Raw genomic sequence first — 18,634 nt, forward strand, 5'->3', positions numbered from 1 at the left:
GGATTGCAGGAGGGACATGCCTGAAGCAACCAGCACAGCCAACTTCTTGGTACTTGATCAATGGATGAAACTGGCCCAATTCATCATTTCAAACTAGCAATTAAACCTCGGTAAAGTTGTCTGGCATGTGAGGTAAATTAAAACAAATTCCTAGGTCACCTGGCTGTGAGGAAGACAGGAAATGCAACTTAGTTGCATCCTTAAAAAAGAGGTACATCTGGGGAATTTGCTGCCGAAGCCCTCTTGTGTGTGGTACAGAAACTGCAGCTGCCTGAACAATTTTCATTATCACCCACATTATAACATCTGTAGCCACAGATCTTCTGCAGCCACGAGATATTCCTGCTTTGCCAAATATTACGTATATGTGAAATGAGGTATCAGAATTTCTTAGAAAAGCAATTTCAGTAGCTCCATTTCTCACGTAATGTACCTTTGTGTTTTAAAGTCCCCTTGTAATGCAGCTTTTTAGCTACTTCTCTAATTATACTAAGCCTGTGTACCAGTAAGTGCCTCTTGCTGCAGACTGGTGAGATTTTGTGACAAATATAATCTGCTTTGCCTGCTTAGTACTCCATAGCAGTGAGAACATGCCAGCAGAGAGAGAGACTGCAGTAATAATTTATGTGGCAGTGTATCACCATGGGAAGTAAAATAATGTTCTGCTCTTTCACAGGAGACAGATAAAAGGAGGACAAATCTCCAAAGCATTTTTGTCAGATATTCATCCAATAAAATTCCCCACAGAAGCTGCAATGAGATATGTGAATGGCTTCTGTGTTTTCCATTTCATTGCCACTCAAAACTCTTGACTGTAAAAATAGGGAAAGATTATTTCCTTCTTTTAATAATTATTTTAATAATTATTAGCATTTGTTGAGGAAGGCAGATGATGAGAAGGAGACATCTAGAAATAGATACAGAATATAAATTACATTCCAAGGTTTGTTTAATCATTGACTAATACTTCCTACTACTCAGGAAAAATACAAGGATCATCCTTAGCATTATTGCTAAAGATTGACATTAGCATCATATGACTAGTAATTAATATGTAAATGCCCATTTTTGAACAAGATCCTCCTGCTGAAAGATAAAACAACTACAGCAGCCCCTGCAGACTTGCCAAGAAGGTGAACTAGGTGAAATAGAGATGGGAATTTGGAGCACACCTCTGTCTGTGATTTTGCACAGAGGGCAGGTCAGCATGTCCAGCTGCTGATATGTCCCATGCCCACACACCATTGCACCCTCTGGACTAATCACACAGCCCCAGGGCCAGACCAGCTGCCAACTCTCACTGCAGCTAGGAAATGACTGCCTAAGACACCATGGTCCAAAATGTAGATACTAGAATCTTCTGGTCTAACTCCTGGGCAAATTTCTGTTGGTAAAGCCTGCCAAAGACTCTGGTTATGATGCTTTCACTCACTGATTAACTCAGTCTTGTTTATTTAACCTGGTTTATATGTAATTAAAAACTCTTCAGAATAAAGCAACTAAACCCCCAATTCCCTAACAGCTGCTGCTCCAGCTAATCTTACAGTGCTACTAGAATTCTGACATTAACTGGACTAAGGCAGAAACGCCTTTTTGCCTCCGAAGAGGTTTTCTCGCTTTGTTTTCAAGCCGTTTGTAGATTTTGGATGGCATTCGAGACGAACCGAGACAGGGCAAGTGATGCTAGAAACAATTAATAAAAGAACGCGAGTAGGAAGCGCGTGTTGAATCTCCGAGCAAGTCCTGCGGCTGCTTCCGCGCAAGCCTGACCGGCGCGGCTGGCGCTGCCTTTGCCCGCCTCCCCTGGCAGGCTTTCAGCGGGGCTTAGCGCTGGGTAATTCTCGAACACAGGCGAAACCCGAGCACCGCAGGCACCCCACGGCCCGCAGCACCCGCGGGGGCCGCCGGGCAGCGGCGTCAGCAGAAGGAGCCGGAAGGAGCGACACCGGCAGGGGCCGGAGCGGCGGGAGAGGCGGGACCCGAGCGGGGGACGCGGAGAGGTGGGATCTGAGCGGGGAGAAGCGGGAGAGTGGGGATTTGAGCGGGGAGAAGGGGAAGAGGGGGATCTGAGAGGGGAGAAGCGGGAGAGGGGGGATCTGAGCGGGGAGAAGCGGGAGAGGTGGGATCTGAGAGGGGAAAAGGGGAAGAGGGGGGATCTGAGCAGAGAGAAGCGGGAGAGGTGAGATCTGAGCGGGGGAAAGCGGGACGTGAGTGGGGAGGAGTGGGACGGGTAGGTCCGGGATCCTGTCGGGGGACGAGGGACAGGCGGGTCTTGCCATGGGGACAGGCGGGTCCCGCCATGAGGACACGCGGGTCCTGCCCGCCCTCGCCGTGCCCGCGGAGCCTCGGCCGGCCGCGCTGAGCCCCCGGAGGCTCCGGCGGTGCCGCAGCAGGAAGCGGAGCCCCCCGCGCACATCTCCCGGTGCCGGAGCACTGCCGGCAGGGCTGCGCTGGCTCCAGCGCCGAGCCCCGCCGGGACAGGGCAGGTTTGGAGCTGGCAGAGTTAACAGAAGTGCGCTGCCACGGATGCAGAGACTGCTTCTGAAGGCGGGATTGTTGTGGGTGTGGATAGGTATGATGGTCCGGCAGGGAGCTACTAAGTTGATCACGGGTCTGAAGCATCTCTCTTACGAGGAAAGGCTGAAGTTGAGGAGAGGTGACTGAAGGGGACCTTCTTTAATGAGTATAAACATCAAAGGGAGGGCCCAGAGCAGGGACCGGGCTCTGCTCCCTGGGGCCCAGCAATGGGGTAGGAGCAAAGGGCAGGAACTGATGCCCAGGAAGCTCCACCTGAACGTGAGAAAAAACTTCCCTATGCAGGGAGCGAGCACTGGGACAGATTGCCTACAGAGTGTAGAGTGTTCCTCACTGGAGATACTCCAGAACCATCTGGAGACGATCCTATGCTCCAGAATGACTCTGCCTGAGCAGGGAGGTGGGACCACATGAGCCACTGTGGTCCCTTCCAGCCTGAACCAGTCAGTGATTTTGTTCAAGCACAACTGGATAATAGCAAATTTAATATAATCATTCAAGATGGTAATGCCAACACAGAGAGTGGCCTTATTCCCTTTGAAAATCTTGATTAGGCATTGTAATTCTCTGCAGTCATGGTAACGTTGGTTTTTTTCAGGGGAGGTTGTTTGTAACACAAGAAAATTAGCAGCTCTTCCTAAAATACACAGTGGCTGCCATGGAACTACTAACAGGTATATATTTGAGGATCCTGTGAAAGAGAGCCTTGGAACATTGCTACTTTATTGAGCAGTGTTATCTGATCTTTATAATCTAAAATACTGCTGGGGCAATGTTCAGACAATGCCAGGCTACCACTAAAAGCTGCCTGTGTTTGGTTTTAGGTTGAATATCCTGATGAGTAACTTGTTGTCTTGGAGCGTGGTGGAGCTTGCACGATCTCACCTTCACAGAAACGGTGTTCTGAGTTTCACTTGGTGAGCAAAACTTACTGGGCACCTGTAAATGGAAGAGAATGGAATCCCTTTGTGGCAGCACTGCATCAGGGGCTGTTTGAGCACTGCAGATGTTCCTCTCCCCAGCACCCCATGGGAGATTTAGCAGAGAAGGAGATGGATAACCCCACGTTTCGAAGTGACACTGTGCTGTCTGATGTCCACTTGCACTGCCCAAGCAAAAGACACCTCATGGTACGACTGAATGCAGTTGGACAGCCAGGTAATGGATGCTGACTGATGGAGCTGTGTTTTAACTGTACTCAGACCTTTGGAAGGCTGAATCCTCCTCTAAGTGGTTGATATTAATAGTTCCATATTTTATTCCAGCTATGCCGGGGTCTCTCTTTCTAGCTGGTCAGAGTGACCCCGACTAAAGTTCGAAAGTTCCTTTTCCCAGCCCGGTGCTTGAAGAAAAAGTCAGGGCTCTTCATTTTTTCGGTCTCAAGATTGTTTATTGCATCTTATCTATAAAGTTCTTTCTCCCTGTCCAGCCGAGATCCGTTTGGCAGGACAGCCAGAGGCACTCCTCCCTCCTCCAGGGCGGTGTTATCTTTATATACTACAAACTACGTGTACAATATTTACAGTTATTTTCCAATACCTATCATCTATATTAGACAGTGAGTTTCTACTTTAGACCAATCTAAAAGTGCCAACATCACCAGACAAGATGGAGGTAGAGAAGAAGAAGAAAGGCTAGACACGCCCAAATCCCTCCATCTTGTCACCAGAAACCCCTATACCCAAAATCCTAAAACCTACATTTAGACTCTGTAATTATTTATTCTTACACTATTTACACTATTGTGGCTTTTATCTCTTTCTATAAAGGTGACAAGTTATTCCGTGGTTCATAATCGAACCCACTGGTGTTCTGGGCTATGTGCCAGGGTCTCCGAGCCCCCTGGCAAGGGTCCCAGGAACTCCGGACTCCCAAAGGAATGTCCTGAGTTCCGACATCTCCCCCTTCTGTTTGCACCAAGAAGACCTCTTTGGCAGCTTGGTTGACAACCCGCCATATACACAAAAGAATGCATGGCACAATGAACAAGAGAACTAAAAGCCCTACTAAAATATAACAAGCAATCATCTAACAACAGTTCTACAACACCACTGATTCCCACACCCATGAAGAGACCCAAAGTCCACAGTCTTCTGTGGGCAAAACACAAGGGTTGGAATCTCTGTGCAGTCCACATCTCTACATCTTCTTTTCTGCTTATGGAATGGTCAGCGTTTTCTTGCCCACGCTTCTTGTCAGCATTATCTTGCACTGGATGGAGTTTCACATTCTTCACTGAGATTCACTTGGACTTTTGTACCTGCTAAAACACAAACAAATCCACGCTCCCGAAGAGACTGGAGGATTTTCTCAAAATCTCGGAGGTGAAGAATGGGTCCTGATATGAAAATAAAACATTGATCAACTCTGTTTCAGTCTCTATGCAATTGCATAGGGAAATGTAAAATGACAGCAATTAGAAATCAATTAGATAATACACATAACCAATAACACATCTGAAATCATACAATTGTCAAACACTACAACACTGAACTGTCATCCCAGAGTCTGCGACAGCTGATGAACCTTACAACAACAGAGAAGTGGAGAATCCATGTCCGGATTCATGTTTCTCCAAACTCCTTCTGAAAACAGGCTCAGCTATCATAGACGGTCAAATTGCCAAGCCAAAAGGACTTGAATACTTTTTGATGCAGAAAACATCTGGGCTGATTGTCAATCACTCCATTCAAGTAGAGCTAGGACTTGGCCAGAGCCCGAACTCTAATTGATGGATATCACTTAGCACATTCTTAAAATGAGACTCTTAAAAACAGCAATTATGAATAGGAAACCTTAGGATTAAAGATCTATCAAACCATTAAATAATTGGATCCTTCTGAAACTTCTGTTGGGATAGAAATTCTTCAAACACAGTAGACTTCTTGAATTCTTGGCTGAAGTACCTCTGTAATAACTGAAGAAACAATAAATGAAGAAAACCACAAAAGCGGCAATTTGGATTTAAAAGAAATCCAAAAACCTGCGAGTAGTTAGGAAATAAAGACAAGATTCTGAAGAGACGTGGCTTCTCACAAAAGAGATAGTGGAACACTGGCTGGCTATAAACACTACAATACCCTGATAATAATTCTTATCACAAATTCTGAGAATTCTCATTATATAATCAACTTATCAACAGGAAGTATTTGAAGGAATTAAGACAACCTTTTTAAAGTATTCATATAACATTAACAGCAATCCTTATTTATCAGTATTACCTATAAAATCTAAAAATAACAAAGGTTACAAACTCACTGACAACAATCCCTAAAACTCTGAACCATTGGAGAATCAGCTGATGACCCCACAGATAGGATCTGATTGATGTTTCTCAAATGCTCTGTCTTCAGAGACACTTTGAGTAATTGAATCCTTACTAATACTTCTATCTTTATATGGTGCCGTCTCTCTCCCTGAGAGGCATTTTTCAAAATAGATTTCCACCTACATCATATTTGGAATAACATTGATTTGCATTGATTTTCCCTTCTTTTTTCTGTATCTTGGGCAAAAGCCTGGTGCTTTCTCACTTTTCTCTGATTTTTGGACAACTTTTTTTTTTTTTTTTTTCCACGCCCATGTTTTGCATCTGAGACTTGATCATCTGATAAATGCTGTTTCTGTCACTTCTGTGGGACTAGCCTGTTGAAGAGCTCGGTGTGCCTCACTCAACATGTGCTGCACCCGCGAAAAATCTCCAACTTGAGATTTTGATGGAGGCTGAAACTGTGTGCTGGCTGCTGCGGTTAGCTGGGTGCCCGTCCCGCGTCCGCGAACTGGGGAAAAAACCCTTCGCGCCCCGACTTCCGGGTCCTGCATCATCACCACGCGTCTCCTGCGTCTGCCTACGGGCACCGCTTGGAGCCCTGCAGCTGCTCCAAGTTTACCGCCCGCGTCTGACGTGGACGCTATGATTTGAGAGCCCTTCCTGGACGTCCCGCGGGTCTCGCCCTGCGCACGCGTCTTTGGCACTGCGCCAGCTGAGGCTGCCGCTGTCGGTGTCATGCTCACAGCCCCCGCGCCGAAACTCGCGTCCCCCACTGCCTCCGCGCTCCCCTCGCCGCCGCCGCCGCGCAGCCACGCTCGCCGCGAGAGAGCAATCCCTCCTCCCCCTCCGGTCCCCGTTCGCCCCCCCTTTCCGACTTGGACGCTTTTCCCGTCCCTTTCCCCTGCTGTTTCTGGGGTTTCAGGGCGTTTTGGAGGCCTCCTGGGCTTTCGGGGTAGAGGAATTGGAGGCGGTAAATCTGCTTCCCACTCCCTCTCATCGGGAGCTATTTCCCGCTCCCTCTCATCGGGAGCTATTTCCCGCTCCCTCTCATCGGGAGCTATTTCCCGCTCCCTCTCATCGGGAGCTACTTCCCCAGGGCTGGTTGGGACCAGAGACAATCTCTGCTTTGAGATTTGCTCTCCTCCCCCCGCCCCTATGGGATTCACAATTAATGACCTTTTAGCTCTACTCCGGGATCTTGCCGTAATTGCCTCTAACATGATCCTTGCTGGGGATAAAAGCTTCAAGGCCGTTTTACCTTTTTTCAGAGATTTTCACAAGGTGTGTGGCTGCCAGACCTTGTAAGGCTGACAAAATCCTTAACTGTTCCTGAGAGCATGTCCCCTCCATGTTCTCAAATCTCAACCTTCTTACCAAAAGCTGAATCATTTGCAAGGTCCGTCCGGAGGTCGCCCTGGTCACTGGCCCCCCCATCAGATCTGGATGCGAGTCTGTTTAGCAGAAGTTGAATCTTGGATCTTCTGTGTGGATTTTTTTTTTCTTTTTCTTTTTTTTTTTTTTTCTTTTTCCCTTTTTTTTTCTTTTTTTTTTCTTTTTGGGAGTGCCTGCTTCTTTTCCTTGTCCTTTTTTGTTCTCTTCACGGGCTGTGTTTCAGCGGCTGATGTCTGGTGGCGTGGCTGCCTGCCAACTGCCCACCTGGGTGCTTTCTTGCTGCCCAACGTGTCGTGGTCTCTCTTTTGCAGCCCATCTCTTGCAGCCGTCTCTCTTTCCGCCCATCCGGGTTGTTCTCTTGCCGCCCAGCTCTTGCAGCCCACCTGGGAATGCCAGATGCCGGGTCTTTCTTGCAGCCAAGCCAGGGAGCGCCAGTTGCCGCATCTTTCTTCGAGCCCACACAGGGAACGCCAGTTGCCGGGGGCTGTCTTTCTAGCTGGTCAGAGTGACCCCGACTAAAGTTCGAAAGTTCCTTTTCCCAGCCCGGTGCTTGAAGAAAAAGTCAGGGCTCTTCATTTTTTCGGTCTCAAGATTGTTTATTGCATCTTATCTATAAAGTTCTTTCTCCCTGTCCAGCCGAGATCCGTTTGGCAGGACAGCCAGAGGCACTCCTCCCTCCTCCAGGGCGGTGTTATCTTTATATACTACAAACTACGTGTACAATATTTACAGTTATTTTCCAATACCTATCATCTATATTAGACAGTGAGTTTCTACTTTAGACCAATCTAAAAGTGCCAACATCACCAGACAAGATGGAGGTAGAGAAGAAGAAGAAAGGCTAGACACGCCCAAATCCCTCCATCTTGTCACCAGAAACCCCTATACCAAAAATCCTAAAACCTACATTTAGACTCTGTAATTATTTATTCTTACACTATTTACACTATTGTGGCTTTTATCTCTTTCTATAAAGGTGACAAGTTATTCCGTGGTTCATAATCGAACCCACTGGTGTTCTGGGCTGTGTGCCAGGGTCTCCGAGCCCCCTGGCAAGGGTCCCAGGAAACTCCGGACTCCCAGAGGGATGTCCTGAGTTCCGACACAGCTATAAGCAGAATCACTCCTACTCAGTCTTTAGAAAGAAGGCTAGCTGTGTTATCATCCTCATTAAATTAACTCCAAAATTAAAACTTGTAGACAGCTTGTCTTAAAAATTTAAATTTAAGTTACTTTTTGAGAAAAAGTAACCAATTTTACTCACTTGTAGCTTTAATTTAATGGTTCATTGAGCAATATTGTCAATGTAGCACTTCGGGAGTCATGATTTAAAATAATGTTGTGATGTTTCTTATATACAAACAAAAGATGAGAACCCAGGGGTTTTAAATAGTGTAACTTAAGTTTAAAATATAAACTATTAGTGATTAATTTTTCAAGTTTAATTAAATGTTTATGTGATGATTTACCATCTATTCTAGGGGAGCACAACAGCTTTCTTTGGGCTATATGGTGGGGTTATTTTGTTTTGGTTTCTTTTCTGTTGGTGGGTTGATTTTTTTGGGGGGGGGGGTGTTTGCTTCAAAAAAAAGTTCAACAAGAAAACTCAACATAGGCTGAAGCTGACATAGAATTTGAAGAGTGAAGTCTCTAGAGGAAATGAATTGGCAAATGCCCCTGGCTGGTTGCCAGCTCGTAGGTTGCTATAAATTTGTCAAGGGAACTGACCTTGAAGCTTCTGGCAAAATGTTCTGTACAAAAGTCCTGCTGTGACAGAAGTGTTAATTGTTTTTTCAAACCCAGTTGTGACATCCAAAGAGTAACTTCTGCAGCTGTTCTGGTTTATGACAATGTGAAAAATTATTAAAGTAGGTCTGACAAGGAAATGAATAATAATTTTGACCCTGTTCATGTCAAAACCCAGGTACTTAATGCTGTGGTAGGTCTTCATGCTGTTTGATGCATTAGCTGTGATTGTGCTTGGTGCAGAGAACCTTTCAGCAGAAGGAAGAGACTGTGTTCTACCTGCTTCAGTGAGCTCTGTCTGGGACATTCCTCTGGTTTTTGAGACAAGAATTGCATTGTAGTAGGACAGCCTTTAGTGCCATAACAATCTACCAGGGCCACTGTGCTGTGTTTTGGGGACGTTTATGGGGATTTAGTCTCTTCCCCTTGGAGTCAGTTTGACTTTCCACCTTTTGAATGCTGTAGAAATGCAGAGGATCAGAATGGACTTGGAGAACAAAGCATTTCATTCACTGATGGCATCCTCTATTCCAGTTAGTTTCATTTGGTGATCATGCAAACAGTGGAGACTTTAAAAATTTGTCATGCTAGGACAGGCATTGAAGATTTTATTGGATCCAGCTAAAAATGGTCTCACTAGAGAGGAATCTCTCAGATTTCAGTAGACCACCTTGGAACATCTTGCCTACTAAAGAAACTGGAATGGAACTCCATAAATTGTGCAATTATTGAAAGCAGTGGTAGCAAGCACTTTATCTCTTCCCTTGGAATGTCTGTTCTTCCTTACGTGTGGTATTCAGGCAGTACAAATTGCTGTAATTAAAATTGCAAGGTCCATGTTTTAATAACTTAAAATTTTAATAGAGGCTGATGTCACTGAGAGATTGTTTCAAAAGATTTTTAATTAATTGGTCATTAAGAATAGCTTCAGTCATTTAATCTCTTTGAATAACCAGTTTGAACATTTCAAAAACATTACAGAAGTGTCAGCTTGGACTTGTGTGCACTTATTTCTGTTCTTATATACTGAGCCAATTTCAAGGCTTGAAGTTGCTTGAATTCCTAAAGACTTTCAAAGCAACAAACAAAAATTCAACTTGCATTTTAGTAGAACGTGCTTCTTTCTTACAAGATAGGAATCTTAACCAAAATAAACTAATTCTAACTTCTATTGAATTCTGCTTTCAACTTAGTTTGTTCTGTGAACAGAACTTTTGGAGGGTGTAAGAAAGCATCTCCTCTGCCAACAGTTAAAATAAATATTACTAAATTACTAAATATTACTAAATTAGACTAATGATTAAAATAAATATTACTAAATTACTGTCAATAGTTAAAATAAATATTACTAAATCAGATAAACCTACCCGTTGTGGCTGTGTAGATGCTGAATCAGCCAGTGGACTGTAAAAGTGCTTCATTAATTTCTGCTGACAGAACTTAATAACAGAAGTATTTCTTCATAGCAATTAAAACTGTATTTCAAGTTACCTGTATCATGATTTATTCCATAGATTTTTAATACATGTAATGCATACCAGAATCTCATGCATGTGGAAGTTGTGCACAGGTTCTGCCTCATCTGGTGTTTAACCTTTCCCCCCACATTGTGTTCTTACAGTGTTCCTGTCCTATTTCAAACTGCTTTGGAGCACAGAAGATTTGGCATCTGGGAAACACGTGAGAGAAATTACCACAGGAAGAGAACAGCACTGCAGAAGTGGAGATGAGCTGTGTGACAAGGACAGGAGTGACCTGAAAGAAGAAGCAGAATTAAATAGTGAAGGAGTAGAAGCTCTGCTGGATGAGGATGGAGACTTGGAAGTGGTCAGAAGGCCTCGAAGTGCCTCTGATTTGCAAGCAGAGGATCTTTTGAGGGATATTGTGTGCCCTGTAATTCTGATGAAAGGGAAAGAAGATGCTTTTGAAGATGAAGAGCAGGAGTGCACTTGCAGTGATGTTGTTAAAATAGGTAAATAATAAGTTTTCAGTCAGGAGAAATGTGACAGATATATTTCAGTAAAACAAAAGAAAAATAGGTTTTCTTTAGAGATGGAACAGCAGTTTGTTAAGTGAAAGAAAATAATGAACACAATACTGTGATATTGCAAATAAAAATTTACTTTTTTTCTCTGGAAGGGCTTTGGGCAGTTGTATACAACAGACAACTCAGTGCTCCTTAGTTAGAGTGGGTGTTTGGCATTATCCACCATTCTATAGAATGAAGAGTGTTTAGTTCTATACCTGAAGGGAAGCATAGCCTTAGTTTCAAACTTGCCACTGTGGAACTTGATTTGAACAAAACAACTTTGAGGTAATTCTTTTCTGTTCTCTCTTATTTCCACAGAACACACTATGGCAACCCCCTTGGAAGACGTTGGTAAACAAGTACGTGTTCTGCCTTGTAGGAACTTGATGTTCATGGAATGTGCTTCAGAGCTGGTTCAGTTTTAAGTGCTTCCCTTGTCCCCAGGTCTGGCGTGCTGCCTTCCTTCTGGCTGATTACATTCTCTTTCAAAGGGACACGTTCAGGGGTTGCTCTGTGCTGGAGCTTGGAGGTGGCACTGGAATTACCAGCATTATCATGGGAACAGTTGCCAAGAGAGTTTATTGCACAGGTAAGGCATTTTTTTTCAGTTAAATATTTTCATTAAACTTGCCAAAGCAGTGCTTTCATCCTGTATTTTCAGACTCATCTGTTCAGTTACAGTTAATAATTTTTTTTAGTGCATATAAATTTGTGTTATTTACTGAAAAATAACAGGAACTTTCTCAAGGGGCTGAGAAAGCTCAAGAGTTAAAAGCAAGATATGTTGCAGTGAACTCAAGATAGTGTGTCCAAATTAAAATAGGTAGTGTAGAAATCTGTCTTCTTTCTTCAAGGGTTGCTCAGAACTGAAAGACAAAAGGAAGACAGATTCTAGGGAAGCAGTCATCAGTGGACAGAGTTGCTCTGAATTTTCCTTTATCTCATGGGCTTGAGAGAAACCTTGAGTATTAGTCTGAGAGGCATACATGGCCATACAAAATATTCTTGGTTGTAATATCCTTATAACTTCTTTTCCAGATGTTGGTGAAGATCTCCTGGCCATGTGTGAGCAAAATGTTGCATTAAACAAGCACCTGTTGGAGCCAGGAGGTAGGTGCTGTATGATCAGATTTTGACTCTTTACTTTAGCCCAGGTGCTCTCTGAAAGGCCATCTGTGACTGATGTGATCTTTCTTCACCCCTAGGAGGGGAAATTAAAGTGAACGAACTGGATTGGCTGAAAGATGAATTCTGCACTGGTAGGTGCTTTTAATGGCTCATTTTAGATTGGGCATGGTGTTTGGTGTTACATATTCAAAAACCTCTCTTGGGCCTCAAAGAAAATTCTGATTAATGACAATATTTAATACTGCCAATTGAAAAGGTTTTAAGTTTATTAGACTTTCAAGTAAAGATTCTTTTAATGAAGAAAAAAATTTTTAAAGCATGATAAAATAGGAAGATTAATCAAAACTTATATGGGGTTTTGTTTAAAGGTGTACTTGCTTTAATGTATTTAAAGCTGTGATCTTGCTATAGGATTGTGAATTCTGAAGTGGAAGAAAACTTTTGCTTGCCAGTCAACCTTGGGAGGGTTGGACATAATACAGAGGAAGCAGAGGACTGGGGGAACTTCAGAAAATGAACAGGGAAGGTTTTGCTCTGTTTATGAAGTAGCAGCTGCCCACAGGAGCTAAGGAGTTCCTTTTCTCCAGTCATTTGAGACATTTAATCAGGTACACCAAAGCCATATTCTTTCTTCCAGATCCTGAAGCTCCTTATAGCTGGTCTGAAGAAGAGATTGCTGATTTGCTTGATCACTGTACTGTGATAATGGCAGCTGATGGTAGGGAAATACAAACAGTAAGCTTTTCAATCAAACACTCAAGCATTATGAGTAATAATTTAAACATACCTAGTTTGCTTTTAAAATCTAATAGGTCAGATCCTTACCTAATTTGCCAATGCTCTGCCTTAAGTGTTCCTGCCTGTATTTTTCTTTTCTAAACACTTATATTTACATTCTGAATTGGCAATTATGAGAGCAGATGTTGCAAGCTGTAGCTCTTCATTTTCTTTGGTGTGTCCTGCTTTCAAAGGAGATCTGGTTATAATGGTAAATTAATTATAGCAAGGCTCTCTGCTCTCTAATATCCTGGGTTTTTTAGCTTTGTAGTAAGATTATTTCCAGACTGAGAGAATTCTTGTCAAAGCTTGTAAATTGTCTGACAAATTATTCCCATTCTGTGAGAGAAAGCTTAAAGAAAGCCATAAATAGCAGCAGTGAATACTCTTACAGGGTCAGTTGTTGCCATTAAAAATGTACTTTGCACTTAGACAAAAGAGAGACTTGTTTGATTTAAGTAATCAAACTAAGGCCTGTTGTTTCATAATGGACACTTCAGTAAATTATATCCTTAATAATACAAATGCTGTTAATCTTGTTTTTTACAGTGTTCTATGATGATGATCTGACAGATGCCTTGTTCAGAACTCTGTATAGAATCACACACAACTTGAGAAATTCTTCCACAGTTTACTTAGCACTGGAAAAGAGGTGGGTATTATCAAGAACTTACTATAAAAAACACTAAACACTTTGCGTGCTTTAATTAAAGGTTGGCTTCTGATTTTCATTGTATCAGAAGATTACAGGCTGCAGCATATGCTTATGATAAGCTTTTTTTTTTTCCTACATGCCTAATTTTTATCAGTTCAGAATTTGAATTTAACAAGAGTTTGCCTTTTGTTGTCCTACCTTTGCCTCACCTGAGATACCCTCTGTGCAAATAAGGATAAATAGGTGGCTAGATTGATATCATGCCTGATAACACTTGCTGTATATTTTTGAGGTCACAGAATGGAATCAAGTGGTTTAGCATTAGGGGATTTATTTCTTAGCTTGAGCAACTCTAGAACAGTTTCTCTTGTTTGCTTTCAAGGAATCAATGAATGTTTTTAAGTAATTGTGTGTTGGAGTCCATTCATAAGCTGATACACAAGTAGGCTTTGCTTAAATCTCTAGAGATATGTAAGCAATAACTCTTCCTGTGGTTTGCTGCCAGGTGTTTGTCCAGGAAGCCAAGCCAATGATTCTGTTGTGGCAAAGTGCCCTAAAATCAATGGAAAAGTTCATCCAAGAGTTATTGTGTACTGATGCTGACATAACATTTTTTCTGCTTTTCAGGAATGGGGAGTGTATATTTTTTTGGCTGCTGAAGGGAGTTAATTATGCTGAGAAGATTGTTTTTTTTTTTTTCATTAGCTGAGGGAAGTTACACACCTATTTAAGATGCCAATATAGGAGAGATGTTCTAAATGAAATACTCTTTTGCCAGGCTGAACTTCACTTTAAGACATATGGATATTACATGTGAAGCCTACAGTCACTTTAGAAATACTCTAAATGATCTGGAGAACCTCCAGGATGGAAAAATGAAATATACAGTGGAGCCCATTAAGCCTGATTTCTGCCAGTTCCTTGTTTATGAGCGTATTGAGCAGTTGGTAAGTGGCATTCATAAAAATAAATGTAATGTGTCAGGCTAATCATCTCAAATTAGTTATCAGCTGTTTATGGGACATGAAGGAAGAACAGAAGAATAAACATTATCTTTCATTTCCACTTAGTTTTTTTTATTTAAAATGATCCTTGTTTGTGCTTGCATAATCTGTACTAGATTGACATGTCCTGGTTTTGTCTGGGACAGAATTGATTTTCTGTCACCAGCAGTAGGGTGGCTGAGATTGCACTCAGTTCCTCAAAGGATAAGAAACCTTTACTTTGTAAAATGCCATTTTTGTGATTGAACTGGAAAATGGGATCAATATGGTGCAACTCATTTATTCTCTTGTAGGAGAGCTTTCATTTCACACTTTCAGTAATTCCTTTCCCAGTTCAGAGTTCAGGCCATAATGTTCTAATATCTATGAAGAAGTCAATTAGCTGTAAACTTCTGTTTTTGAGAAACATGTCAGATATCGTATTTCTGGTTAATTACCTCTCAAGCACTTATGGTTCTCTTTCTCCATTTTTTTCCAAATTATCTGCTCTTAGGAATATTATGCAGGGTAACAGCTAGCAGACTTCTAGAACAACCCAATCTAATGAAGCTTTTTAGAGGAGATGCAAATCTTGCACTGGATTGCAAATCTAGTACCAAGAAATTATGTTGTTGTGAACATATTGTGTGTATGCGTGGTGAGGTGACAGAAGCCACTTCATGAGATTGATTTTTTTTACTTAATGCTGATACTTTCAGGCATAACACATGGTAAAACTTGTTTAAAAGTTTTAAAAGTACACAAAAGTAACCTGGATTGTAGATAAATGTGTAAACTCATTCCCTGGCTGCTTTGAGGAAGGCTGCTGACCCTTGAAATCTCTGCATTTTTAAAATGCCTATGTTTTTATTTATCATTAATTCTATTGCCACAATTCAGAGATGTCATGGTGAAGAGTATGTGATAGTCTGCTTCATCTGTGGAGCAGACAAAGCATATATTAATATATTCTAAAGAAATGAAGTGATTAAGGAGTTTTCATCCTTGTTGTCTGTAGGATTGAGAAGGGGGTTTGTGTTTATATAGGCCATGCATTTGTGAAACTTTGATTCCTTAGTAAATTATTTCTTCAGCTGTTTTTTTTTTTTTTTTTACCAGCATTATTGAAACTATTTGTCAACACAGGCTAAGAAAAAGAGCAGGATTATCAGTCAAAATACTTAAGATTAGCAGGATTATCAGTCAAGATCATGCAGATCAGTGAATCACAGAATATTCTGAGTTGGAAGAGACCCTCAAAGATAATTGAATTCAACTCTTAAATGAATGGCCTCATACAGGGATCCAGCCCACAACCTTGGCATTATTAGCACCACGCTCTGACAACTGGGCTAATTTCAAATTATTTTAAAACAAACTACTTTATACTAAACACACATTATTTTTTTTTAAATCATGCTACAAGAATGAAGCAATCAGCTCTAGTGCTCCGTTTCAAATAATTGTTCCAGGAAATTACAGACATGGATTTGGTATCCATCCATAGATGGATACTACCTATAGATGGAGGAATAGGGTATGTCTTAAAACTTGTCTTACAGTGAGCATGTGGAATTTTTTCATAATTGCAACCTACTGATGTGAGAAAATGCCTGTATGTATTTTTTCTGCTCCTGCAGGAATTGTGGAAGATCATGGCTGAGCACCTAACCTGACAGGCTCATGAGGAAAGAGAAGATCTTTACCTAAGGAGAAGGGCTGTTTTGATGTTCTGCTAAGATAAGGATGTTCATCCCAAGAAAAGCATTTTCCTGGTGGTATTGTGTTCTCAGAAAGTATTGCAATGCAGTTTTGCTTTACTTTTTTGGTTTTGGCACTTCGTTTCTTGGACTTGTACAGTTGGACATGATCTCTCTGATGTTTCCAAATACCTGCTGGATGCCAGGCAGTGGCAGTGACACAGTGACTTGCTCTTTGGGTTGATGACTTCACTTTTAGAGTCTGGCAAAGAAGTATTTAACCTTTTCCATGTGGCTGATTTGCAGATGTTGTGCATCTCCCTTTTTAGTTTACACAACATGGACACCATTCTCAGTCTTATCCCAGTTCCACCCATTATTTGTATTTATGGACACTTGTGGAACAATGTTCTGGACAGGACTTTTTTGTCATGAATGAAATTTTCTTTAAGAAATTTGTTTATGAAACTTGGCCCTTTATTCTCAGTTTGTCCTATATAAATCACTCTAGTTTAGGGCCACTGTCTGACTTGAAAGGAAGCAAGATGCATTTTGTTTGAGCCTCTAAAAATACTCCACAGAGGTTTTGGAGTATAGGAAGTCCATGCTATGTTGTCCTGCAGGAATTTTAAGCTATTCTTAAAATTGGGTAGGTTGAGGATGAGAAGGTACCACATGAAGGGAGATGTTACAGCTCTTGAAATATTTGGAATTCTGCCTTCAGCATACACATGTGAGGCTGGGGGTAGAGAATTGGCCAAGAATGTCTTGCCCAAACAAAATTGGGCCTCCAATATCTTACTTCTGGATTAAAATAAAACATATTTATTAAATCTTTCCTGTGTTATTAATGAATCCAAAACTGCTTGTGCTTTTATAAATGTTATGTGCACTGTTGTGTTTATATCACTTTGCCATATGTACACTGCCATGGGAATCCTTGTGCCCACTGCATTCCTCAGCACCAGGAGAGTGTCAGTGATGGAGCTGTTCCAGCCTGGGACTTGTGGGAGTGTGCAAGATGTTCATTAGAAGCATCTGATGGATTTCTTGAAAGCCTGTTTCACATTTGGTATAGGTCAGTTATTTCAAAACCTGCTTATATGTCTGAAGACCTATTTATTGTGTTCTTTAATGGGATGAAAGGGTATTAGATGATGATGGCCATTCCCTGTGAGTACAAACTAAAAATCACATTATGTCAGCAGGTATCTGTCTAGATTAATACAAAAATTCTCTCTCAGACCCCTCATTTGAACTTCAAAGATGAAAACCTGTGTTTTGATCCAAAGATTCCCAAACTAATGTTTGTTGGTTTGTTATGTAATGTTGCTAACTTGGGTAGATTCAACTATTTTTGAATGTAGCTGCTTATTTCAGTAGTGACTTTTTGAAGGCTGTACAAGAATGTACAAGGCAGATGTGAAATAGTATGAGCAGTTAGGGAATCCCATGGTTTTTCTCACACAGGATTTCTCAAAGTCTTTGGAATTATCAACAGAAACTTCACGTGCAAGTTCTTCATTTCTGTGACGGAAGAGAAAGTAGGCACTTAATTTAAAACTTATGAATATTTCTACTCAGCTGGGGAGATTAAGTTTTCATTTGGAAAACTGATTTTCTCTTTTGCTAAATAAAGTTATCAGGCAGTTAGGAGTATTTCTGGATCTGGTTGGAAAATCCAGCAGTCATCCAGATGGATCTTTTTGTGAAGAGAGGAACACAGAGGAGGTGAAAGGGAACCTGTGGAGCCCTTGCAGTGCACTTAGTTCTGATAAAAGGGAGGAGTGTCCAAATCTTCTTGGGAAGTATGGATAGACACATGATCTTCCAGTGGGCATCTGGTTTGAAACAAATGATTTTCACTTTTGTCAGTGCCATATGGTGAAACAACAAATGCCTTTTCTCAGTCCCTACCCCTCTCCTGCTTTTATTTCTCTGAAGAGAAGCAAAGGTGACATAGTTATAGAAATTGGTCAGGAGAAGAACTTGAACTTTTATGTGACACCCAAATAAGCATTGCAAACTAATTACATTTATTACTTTTAAATTTTTGTTGATGTGAAACTTGGAGAGTTGCTTTGTTGTGAATGTCTGCGTGTCATTTTGCAGTAGAAAAAAGTTGAGGATGCTCCCTTGATGGGATAGATTCTGTATATTTATCATTGTTGGGTGTTCTCAAGTGTAGGTGGCTATTTGTAGGCCATCCTTGTAGCTCCATCTGCTGTACAACACTTTGAGTCAAAACATTTTACAGTTTGTTCAACACCCTGCTCCTTTCTAGTTTGACAATATTGTATTTTGGAGTAACAGTTTAGGTGGCATGTGTGGTTCTGCACTTCTCACCTAGACTTGCAGATGAAGCTACAGTGGAAATAATCCTTAAAAGAAGGTGGTGTTTAATTGCCTACTTTTTGA

At 41.6% G+C, this 18,634-nt stretch overlaps 1 protein-coding gene across 3 annotated transcripts; it reads left to right on the forward strand.

Annotated features, from left to right (window-relative positions):
* The first annotated feature begins 1,843 nt into the window (after positions 1 to 1,843).
* METTL22 (methyltransferase 22, Kin17 lysine) lies at positions 1,844 to 17,078 on the forward strand. 3 transcript variants are annotated; one of them, XM_059861449.1, is made up of 11 exons: positions 1,845 to 2,000; positions 3,360 to 3,693; positions 10,566 to 10,916; positions 11,292 to 11,332; positions 11,418 to 11,562; positions 12,012 to 12,083; positions 12,179 to 12,232; positions 12,739 to 12,819; positions 13,428 to 13,530; positions 14,312 to 14,480; positions 16,157 to 17,078. In XM_059861449.1, the coding sequence occupies exons 2-11, from the start codon at positions 3,564 to 3,566 to the stop codon at positions 16,190 to 16,192; spliced, it is 1,182 nt and encodes a 393-aa protein (XP_059717432.1). In that variant the 5' UTR covers positions 1,845 to 2,000; positions 3,360 to 3,563; the 3' UTR covers positions 16,193 to 17,078. The 3 variants fall into 3 exon arrangements, with proteins under 3 accessions (XP_059717435.1, XP_059717432.1, XP_059717434.1); XM_059861451.1 differs by lacking the exon at positions 1,845 to 2,000 and adding an exon at positions 3,078 to 3,209; XM_059861452.1 differs by lacking the exon at positions 12,739 to 12,819 and having other exon boundaries at positions 1,844 to 2,000.
* The last annotated feature ends 1,556 nt before the right edge of the window (positions 17,079 to 18,634 follow it).

Source organism: Haemorhous mexicanus, chromosome 17, assembly GCF_027477595.1.
Source record: "Haemorhous mexicanus isolate bHaeMex1 chromosome 17, bHaeMex1.pri, whole genome shotgun sequence".
NCBI classification, from domain to species: domain Eukaryota; kingdom Metazoa; phylum Chordata; class Aves; order Passeriformes; family Fringillidae; genus Haemorhous; species Haemorhous mexicanus.

What these genes read in the sequence shown, in the direction of transcription:
- METTL22 (XM_059861449.1), top strand. Translation starts at nt 3,564, where the DNA reads ATGGGAGATTTAGCAGAGAAGGAGATGGATAACCCCACGTTTCGAAGT. An exon ending in CAGTGATGTTGTTAAAATAG is followed by an intron (nt 10,917 to 11,291) that starts GTAAATAATAAG and finishes TTATTTCCACAG; the next exon opens with AACACACTATGGCAACCCCC. An exon ending in TGGAAGACGTTGGTAAACAA is followed by an intron (nt 11,333 to 11,417) that starts GTACGTGTTCTG and finishes CCTTGTCCCCAG; the next exon opens with GTCTGGCGTGCTGCCTTCCT.